The sequence below is a fragment of the Scardinius erythrophthalmus genome, assembly GCF_964197995.2.
Source record: "Scardinius erythrophthalmus genome assembly, chromosome: 11".
Taxonomy (NCBI): Eukaryota; Metazoa; Chordata; class Actinopteri; order Cypriniformes; family Leuciscidae; genus Scardinius; species Scardinius erythrophthalmus.
This window is the reverse complement of record NC_138231.1, coordinates 13,387,139-13,397,433: the sequence shown is the minus strand read 5'-3', so window position 1 is coordinate 13,397,433 and position 10,295 is coordinate 13,387,139. Positions and strand designations below refer to the sequence as shown.

General features: G+C 36.8%; 1 protein-coding gene across 2 annotated transcripts; it reads right to left on the bottom strand.

The window, feature by feature from the left end:
* Nucleotides 1–6,030: 6,030 nt before the first annotated feature.
* Nucleotides 6,031–9,954, bottom strand: pdcb (phosducin b). Of its 2 annotated transcripts, none has more exons than XM_081378366.1 (4): nt 9,857–9,954; nt 8,109–8,174; nt 7,420–7,568; nt 6,031–7,174 (listed from the first exon to the last, which is right to left on the bottom strand). In XM_081378366.1, exons 2-4 carry the CDS (start codon nt 8,155–8,157, stop codon nt 6,659–6,661), a joined length of 714 nt encoding a protein of 237 aa, XP_081234492.1. In that variant the 5' UTR covers nt 8,158–8,174; nt 9,857–9,954; the 3' UTR covers nt 6,031–6,658. The 2 variants fall into 2 exon arrangements, with proteins under 2 accessions (XP_081234492.1, XP_081234493.1); XM_081378367.1 differs by having other exon boundaries at nt 7,441–7,568.
* Nucleotides 9,955–10,295: the final 341 nt, after the last annotated feature.

Below are 10,295 nucleotides of genomic sequence, written 5' to 3'. Positions count from 1 at the left end.
GAAAAAACGTCCGCCATCAGGCCCATTCTAGTCAACACAAACGACTGTGATTGGTCCAGCCTAACTAGGTAAGCGAAAAGTAACTTAGGTTTGTCTGGTACAAAATGTATTTTATATGGCTATGTCTGTAAGCAAGCAAAATCGTCTCGAAAATTATCTGAAAAATAAAGCAATAAAGTGTGATGATGTTCATTCATCATTGCAGCTGGGGTCCTACAAAGATGTGAACACTAGAGGGAGATGTAGGCTAGTGTCAAACATGCACTGACGTTCAAGGTCAATAACAAAAACAATAGAACATAAGGTTTGAGCCTACCTTGATAATTGGATAACACGTGGACAACCTTTGCCTTATTCCCCCCGTTTTGTTTAAATATTTGTAGGCTAATGCGGTTAAATCTGAATAAACGTGGTTGTCACTTCTCTCTCTCTGTTTTAATTCCATTGTTGTTCACTTTTTTGTCTCCCTATTCTCTACTTACTGCCCATAAGTTTTGATGATTAATATCTAATATCACTACAATGAAATGCGCAAAAATATTAAAACATTATAAAAAGTAAAATGTCTTTATTGTTGATTTATGGATTGATTTAAAACAAGAAGAATAAAGTGTACAGAGGCCTGTTTTAGTGTGTTAACCCTAAAATTAGGGAAACTCTGGGTTTTCCTTTTCAGAATGGGAGGTAGGCCTATGCCAAACCCAAGAAAGCGGGTATAGCCTAAGTGATCATTTACCATGGTAACTTAGCCTACACTGTGAACTTAACCTGGTCGGGAGGTTCCTTCGGTAAACCCACAGTCTTCTCCCTCTTTTTAAAGCTTAAGTGGTGTTTAAATAGCCTACTTTATTCATTCATTCATCCATCCATTCTTTGCACAAATTTGTCACACAGAGACTGTCTAAAATGGCATGTCGCTTTTTTTAATAAGATGAAGTTTATATAACTCCTTAACTGGTAACTGAAAATAAACAAGATTGAGGTTACATCATGAAGTTTTTTGTATTAAACTCTGGTATTTACTGAACATCACTGAACTGTGTTCATCTGTGCTGCAGAATCTAATGGACCCTCCTCCATGCTGTTCTGTCACACTCTATAAAAAAAAAGAAAAAGATATGAATGTCTGTTTATACTAAGATATAAACTGCCACTATAGGCTACTCTGCACAAAAATGTGAAGAAATGTGAATGTGTAGATTGTGTGATGTGTAGACACATAGTAATAACATTACCTCTGTAGGCCTCTCTGTGGTAGCAAACACTGTTTCATCATCCCCACACTAAAAAATGCTGGGTTGTTTTAACCCAAATTTATGGACAAACCCAACTGTTGGGTTAAAGGTGCATCATCCTGTGAAGATGAGTATTTGGTTTAGTACACCTTATAACCTTATACTACTTGTTATAATTTCTTGTGTATTGAGAATGTTCTACTGGTAAAACGTATGGGGACCTCTTTTTTGGGTGCTGTTGCCATGGTGATTCATAATATCAGAGCTCCATTGATCATGGCTTTTTATAGTCATGCTGCAGACGCTTAAGCGTAATTTGAGACAATTCAGAGTTGATTGAACTAACTCAAATCGGCTGTTCTTATATACTGAAAACTCAGTCTCCCATCTCAGTATAAATCAACTCAAGAGTTCAGTTGGTTGAACCTCCTTATTGAAACAGGACCCAAGTATAAGTACTCCCTGTTTTGTTCAGTTTGTTGTCCTGTCTCGTCAGTGTTAGAGTGTTGCTATTCTGTTTCCCTGAATGTTCCTGTTATGCTTTTTGGATTAAAGACTTTTGGTATGGAATTCTCCTTCGTCTAGCGCTTCCTGTTAGCAGCCAACCGTGACAGTTACAAATCCTGTCTAAAACATTTAGTTGATAAAAGATAACTACAACATAGATGTGTTTGTTCACCTCTGTCTCATTTCTACTTGGGTGCTATTACTCCATTCATCTCTACACTCTAGGCTTCCTTCTCTCTTTCATGCTTTTCTCTTTCAATTCCTTTCAGTTTTCCATTCCTTAGACCAGTCATAACACATCAATGTGACCACAGATTAATCAATATGGAATTTTCAAATGGAAGTAAAAAAAAAACATATAATAGTTGTTAATGCTCTTAGTCCCCCTCAAGCACTGGATATTATTTACAGTAAGACTGTCTGAAGAGATAGTGTAACCTCGCCTCTCTTTGCTATGCAGCCTTAACCTTGAATCAGCCAAGCAACACTCTCTCTCTCTCACCTCTTTCAAATGGCAACATACTCTAGAAAACAAAGACCCATGGGAATGTCTCAAGACCTCACACCTCATTTCATGTTTTTTGTTGTTGTTGTTGTTGTTGTTGTTGTTGTTGTTGTTGTTGCTGGCTTTGCCTATTGGGCCAATGCATTTTAAAATCACTGCACCAAAAAAAGAAATAATGTAAAATCTTGTTTGCTTATGATTCAAATAATTTTTGGTTAAACACAGAGCCTATAGCTGCCTGTTTTCAATATCCAAAGGCAATCATGCTGTTGTGCGCTTCCTTTACTAATGGAAATGTTCTGTGTTTAGAATTTTTGTTCAGTGATTTGTTGCATTTTTTTAAGCCCAAATCCTGGTTTCCATAACGACATATGGGGAAAATAAACTACTACTTCACCTTTGCGTGACAAAGCTATAAGATGTTGAGTAAGAAGAGGGTAGGAAGTTTTCAAGTATGTTTGCATGTGTGGGTGGTGAATGCTTCTGTAATTTTCACACAAAGAAGAGGTAAAAAAGCTTTGTGACCTCATATCCCCCCGACTCCACCTCCATCCACCCCTTCACCTATGGCACCATTCACATCTGTCATTAATATCCATCATATCTGTCCACCCACTTCCCCTCTTTTTGTCCAATGTCACTCCCAAAAGGCATTATATTCAGAGCTCATAAAAACCCTTCAATAGTTGAAAAAAATTCTTTCTTTTTTGAATGTTTTGCCTTCTTTAGGAAAATATTCTAATTTCTGCTATTATTCATGACTTACTTGTTTTCTTTGTGGCCTAGTTCTAGAATGTTTTATACCGTGTCATTTTTGTTTCATTCTGTCATAATTATTTTCAGAATTCCTGTGGATTTATCTGGGTTAAATGATTGCTTACCTCACAGGCTTACACAAACCTTTAAGTTTTCAGTTGCACCACAATGAATACTGCTCTATGTCATATGGTATCATGAGGACTGATTATAGCTTATAAATAACCACAGATCTTCTGCATTAAAGGAGTAACATGTTTTGAAAATCATTAATTTATATAAATGCTAGTATAGTGTGCATTAAAGTGATATTAATGCGATATTAATTAAATGTTTGTGGAGGGAATGTCAAAACCTAAACTTGTCCTTTAAAAATGAATGCCATGAAAAATAATTCATTCTGGATCAGATGAAAAACAACGAGTTCACGCGCATAGGTTTAGAACCTATGATCACGCGCGTGAACTCGGCAATCGACTACTTTGGACTTCACCCGAAAACAGGATGTAAACAAAGGTATTTGCGCTGGCTTAAATAACATCATTTTTATACATTTCTTTCACATCTACTGCAGTCAGATCCACTCGTGTTCACTCAGAAGGAATCACTCACATTTTCTGTGCACTTGTAATGACACATCAAGGATGTTAAGAGGCTAAAAGCAGGTTTAGTACTTGCCCTATTGAAGTCAACAGGGTGCAAATTTTAAAAATAGAATAACTCGGTGTAGGCAACACCGATTTTTGTCGTTGTTCTCTGTATTGACAGCACTCCAAATGTACATAAAAATGAACTCAATGTTAAAATTGACCGGAGTTCTCCTTTAATGTTACAATAAAACATGACTAAAATCTTTTCAGAGTTCCAGGCCTAAAGATCTTATCTGCAAGCTTTATGATCGGGCTGTTACATACATGAAGAAGATCTTTGTGAAAACCAAATTATGAAAATCAAAAAAATAAACAGCACAGCAATGTGAACTTGTCTAACTGCTTAATCACTGTTATGGCAGTGACATATGTAAATAGCCTATTTGTTTCAGAACTCTAAGTGAAAGTGGATTATATTAATACAAATTATACAAACTTGGCTATATTAGATGTTCTGTTTCCATAAAGATCTGTTGTATAATAATATTCACAATATATATATATACATATACACACTCGCACTCACACATATGTATATTGTTTCTATATGCAAGCTACTTTACTTAGCCTATAAAGTATCCATAGAATTTTTAATCTTTAAGTGTCTGAGCCATGAACCCGTAACAACATGTCTTAGGAATTAAGTCCAGACGAGGACTTGGATGTTTGGGCTACTCCTTCACGCATGCAGAGAGGATGGAAGCAAATATGGTGTCAGGTGCAGATGTTGTCAGAACATGTTCTCGTGAAGCGCAGACGACCTCGTCGCACGATATAGCAAGAGCTCGGCGCGAGACACACAATATGTTACCACAAAATCACCAAACCCTGCAGGCCCTCTGTGGGTGTGTCTGCATGGCTTGGCCCTCAAGAGAAAATATTTTAGTCTCAAATTGTTTTGCATGCCTTTTTCAAATATGGAACAGACGGAAAAATAAATTGCTCAGCGACCCCACAAGCTGATGCAATTTTGTTGCAAATGCTGTTGAATTTGTTCTGAACTATGGTGAAATTAAAAACTCAGCCCGTATTTTGACACTGATTAAAATTAGTTCTTTAAATCCACTAATAAGATTACTTGACTAAGCTGAGCGAGACTCAAATGTGCAGAGCTATATTGACACAGCGCTACACACAAGGCTATAGCCTACATAACTGCTTACTTTTATCCGTTATTTTGTCTTTGGTCATTATAGTTCTCACAGATTTCTGCTCGTTTTTAATCAGATAGGCTACAAATAAAATAGCACAGTAAACATTTATATGAATGCATTAGTATTGCGTGTGAATTAATTCTACCTGGCAGCCTCTCTCTAATAGTTGTAGGTTTTAGTTACTAATAAATACACGCTTGAACTTTTTAGTTTCTAAGCTATTTTATTGATAAATCACAGATCAGTGTGGACAACTTTTCTGCACTACGTAATGATTCACCGTGCACGCGATCTGTGAGCGATACGAGCTTCTTTATGTGTGTGCATTACAATGCTGAACGACATACAATAAGCTGTTTAAAACGTGCATTCTCCCGATCAATTTTGAGCATATAGATAGAAGCCTATAATAAAACATCTTATGGAGCACTGTCATTTGTCATTTGATTTTAATTGTTTGGACACAGAGTTTTAAAGTGGACTTCCAAGATTTCTTATCCTGTTGCGCCCTCTATAGGCCATGACAAGCGATTAGTCGACGTCAAGCTTAAAGCGTCATGGCAGAGCATTAAAGTCTACTAGTCAGTGTGCAACCCCTAAACTGCACACACCAGTCATAAAAGCTTGACAATATGGTAGTCATATATTGATTGTCGTTAACTCTACAGACCCACCCATTTTAAGACAACGGCCTAATTTTATTCACTCCGAAAAGCCCTGGCTTCTTTAGTATACAAACTTTTAAAACAGTATAGCACACGTCTTTTGCTGGCTCACTTCTCCATAACCCATGGTTCATCTGGAGTTCAACTAAATCCTGATCATTTCCCATTACTGTGCAACTCAACTCAATGGAAGATTCCCATAAATACATAATTAGAACATGTCAAATAATGAGACAATTATTGGAAAATGTGCAAATGTGCATTATGGATTTATTATTTTAATAAATAGTGGAACGTTTGAATCTGCAGGTCAGAGTAAAGTCAGTTCCAGTGATTGTGTTTCAGCAAGTGCAGTCTTGCTTCTCAAACCACATTAAAGGAAGGTGCACATTCTCTGGAATTTTGCTTTATTGCTTTCTTGATTGATTGATTTTTTTTGGAGTGACATGTAATTTGTCTGTAAGTGGAGCATGTGTTTAGGTAATCAATTATATTTGAGGTCTACATTTTATTTTATTTTTTGATTACAAGCTATAGAATATAGGCTATAGAATGCTGAACGTTTCCATTTGAATTTATTTAGGTATGCCTAAAAAAGTACAATTTACATCAAAACCTCCTGGTTTATGCAAAATTTCAGCCAAACCAGTTTACAGGAAGACAGCTTGTGCATGCAAACCAAAAGTAGAACAATCACATTTTACTCAGGATACTGCTTAAACCTCATGAAATTTCTGTACACAGAAAACCAAAAAGATGGGCAAGCATATAGTTTAAGAAGCAATTCACAGTTTGGAAGCCATTTGAAAATATAATGTTTTGCTGCTTCTATAAAGAAACAGCTCTAAAAACGATCCTGGGCCATACTATTTGCATAATCTTTTGCTACATGCAATCACATGTACAATATGTACATAAGTAGACACTAATTCATTCTTATCTATTTCACAGTCATGCAGTTATAAGAGGAAACATGATGTTTCCATTCCATTAATTTCATTCATGTTGCTTTTAAAACTGTACAAAACATTTATAGTTTTCTCTACCGTGTGCTGAAAGAGATCTTTACGTTGAGCTGTGTGTGCAAACGGATGCATCTCATCATGTTAACTGAAGAATAATGAAACTTATTCTTGTCAGATTCCTCCCATTCTTTTCATCCATTCGTACTTTCTACCATCTTTCATCACTCCACATCTGCTTCCTCCTCCTCAGCTCCAGCGCCACACTCCTTCACTGGCAGCAGTCCATATTCATTGAGGAAGGCCTCTACATCAGTAGCAAAGAACTCCTCATTGAAATGCTGCGTAACAGCCAGGAAGTTCCCCAGCAGCTCTCCAGCCTTGTACACTAACAAGGTAGGCAGAACGTCATCTGAGAAACGCTCACCAGCTCCGGTGGCGGCTGCTCGAATGCGGCAGAATTTAACCGTGGTATATTCGGAGGCCAAGCAATCCATGCAGCTGTTAAGCGCATCGCACCCCTTCACTCCATCTTTGTAGATGTGCACCACCACCACTGTGAGCCGGTGCTCCTTCTCAATGACCTCTAGAAAGGCCTCGCCGCTGTCAAGGTCATACACAGTCTCGAATTTGGGCCCGAAGCTCAGGTGCTCGTGCATCTCCTGCATGCATTGCTTGCGGTACTTACGCAGACTTTTTTCATCATCTTCCTTTATCAACTCATACTCCTGTGCGCTCATCTGAGAAGGGAAAGAAATGAGGGAAATTCAAAGCTTGCAGAGTTTTGGGAGTAACTGCATTTATATTTGGGAGAAAATCCATTAAATCAGGGGTTTTCAGTTTTTGTTGCCAAAGACCTTGTGAGGAATTATTGGTTTCATGTTAAGAAACTTTGACCTCACTTTTTACAACCTCATTCATAAATGCATATTTTTTCTCCAAAGCGCTAATTTCTTATTTTGAAATCATAGTCAAAAGGGGAAACCTTGCGATTGAATCCACCCACACAAGCATCTTTGGGTTTCTGAGGGGACGACATCTGTCTTAGCAGCTCTCTCTTGCTGGGAGGCAGAACCTCCTGGTCCATGCTCTCCAATTTAAATTTACGCCAGTCATTGATGACACCCTTTGGGCCTAGAGATGGTTGGAGAAGAAAATGCCATAAATGAATGAACTGGATTACATCAATACGTAGATAGCCAACCATAAAGACAAGCTATATAGCCTACTATAGTCAGTTCAGTTTCAATGGTGGATGATATCAGTTCAGGTCTAGTTCAATAATTCAGTTTCCTAACACAGGGTTTTCATGCGTGTACTAATCTTTGATTTATACACAAGAATACCATGCTGTTCAGGAAGCTGGCAACCGATGAAGGGATTCCCAAACTTTTTTGTCAGGTAAACCTCTTTAACCTTAAATATTTTCTGAGATTTTGAGGTAATATTTAAAATTATATAACATCACATTTGTATGTTCATGTACATGGCTCTCTGATGTCGGTAAATGGTCACATGAAGAGCAGGTAAACAAATCTTTTGTAATGTATTTTTTTGGTAAAATGTATTTTTTTTCTGTTCCCATTCTGCAATGCTTTTGATTCATTAGATCAGTTCCCCTACCCTATGATACGTTAACTTCACAGTCTCACAAACAATAAGAGCCATACTGACCTGTGTGAGTTACCATCACTGGTTCCTCGTCCACCATTCTGTCAGACATTTTTATCTGTTGATTATCTGTGGGAAAAGATCAAATCTTTATCACATCTATGTTTATCACATCTATACAAAATATTTTTTTCAACAATGGTAACAAAAGTTATACGTCTCTGAACTACTATCTAGTTCCTAACAAAGAAAACAACAGACATATTAACAGTCATTTTCAGGCTTTTAAGGCACTCCAGATACTTTTAATAAATGTATTAAATTCGAACAAAGTATAGCATCAAAACTATAGCATCAAATCTCCTTAAGTTGGCATGTGGACAGTGTCTCTGTGTCGCCGAACCTGATCACTCTTTCTTAGAAGAAATAGGTTTATCAGGAGTAAGAAGATTAGATTACCCCATGATCCAATTTGTTTGCACGAGCGGACGTCGGCGATATGATGTCATGGAATGACAAATTAACTGTCCTTGATTAATTCAGGACATGCATCAACTCCCATTTCAACCCTGACACTTTAAATTGGGCTTAGTCAGTTACTTTTTAGTCTTTTTAATGCACCTTACTATTTGATTCTACAAGCAATACCAATAATTTCATTACATAAAACGCTTACATACCACCTTAATGCCAATATTAAAATGACCAATGTAGAAAATTGTTTGTGTTCAGATCAGACATATAAAAAGGGATTTTTTTCCCCAACTTAAAATGCATGGATGTCACCGCAGCAGATTAGCAGCTTAATATAGAGCTTAGAGTGTTAATTTTGCCCCGCTAGCCTCTGACCTCATGCCCCCGCAGCACCAGTACCTTTCACTACTCTCAGTAAATACAGCTATGATGCAATTCCTTGGCTCAGTTGGCAACAGTTAGAATCCTGTCAAGTTGCTTTGGAGGTTGCTTCAGTTTTCTTTATCTTTTTAAAACTTTGACAGTTGAGCACACCGATTACTCTTTATGGGTTAAAATACTCGTGAAACGTTAAAAAGCATGATATTATCACAGTCTTCAGTTTGTGTCTTGGAAAATGGTGTCTTAAGATTCTTATCTTTTCTAAATATATATATATATATATATATATATATATATATATATATATATATACACACAGGGGTTTCAGGATAGGACACTTTTGCCCTGTCATCTCAATTGCAAAAAGTGCCCCAATAATCCATATTTTCATGTTTAAACATTTATGATTATCGAACATTAAATTTGTGTTTCTCACAAACTGTTAAAATTTGATGATGGAAATAAGGCCACATTGATCCTTTAATACTTTCTGAATGTTTTTCTTTCAGACTGATCTGAATCTTTAAGTCTTGTTGAATCATGCAGAATAATACATGGCATGACAGTTTGCATACTTTTCTAAGATAAATACACCGTAGACAACACTACTGCTATCTACAGTACATCAAAGCATCTGAGCCAACTGCTTAAAAAGCCAGCTCCAAGGCTTGCTTTAGATTCAAAAACAGGAATTCTGCTGTAAATTTTTATGTGTAAATTAAATGAATAAGTGTTTTATTTTAAGTTTCATGCAATCTATATAGATGTTAACTTATAGCTCATCAAAAATATGTTCAGGCCTATGATTACATCAATTTTAGTTAAATAACACTGTGACTGACTAAAAACTGTAAAAGAAAACAAACAGGAAATTAAGACTATATAAGATGCACATAAGCATGAAACTGAATAGACTTCAGTTACAACCTGCAAAATCAAAACGTTTGCCTGCTCACCTTTTTTGTACCGTCCGAGTACGTCCCTTCAGTGAGCCGTGAGCTGTTATGTGGTCACTATCACCGTTGGCTTGTCCTTCATGCTTTTTTTAATGTGCATGGGGAGGGCACAAAGAAGCTTTCTTAAGTCAAGATACTTTGGACAACTCTGTGCTGCAGAAATAGCACAGGGAACTTAAGAGGATTTGAGTGCAGTAATTAGACACTGTTTAGAACACAACCAATGATAAAGGTACCATAGCTGAGAGAGGAGAGTGGTAAGAGGACAAGAGGATAGGGACGATACTGAGAATAATGTGGGGAAGAATGAGGGAAAATGTGAAAAAATGATGCTGAAATGTAAGAAAAAGGTTTTGGTTTCTGACACTACATCAGATCTGCTTGCATCTAATCTTAAAACTAATCTTAACTTATATATAGGGATAGCATATATATTAAG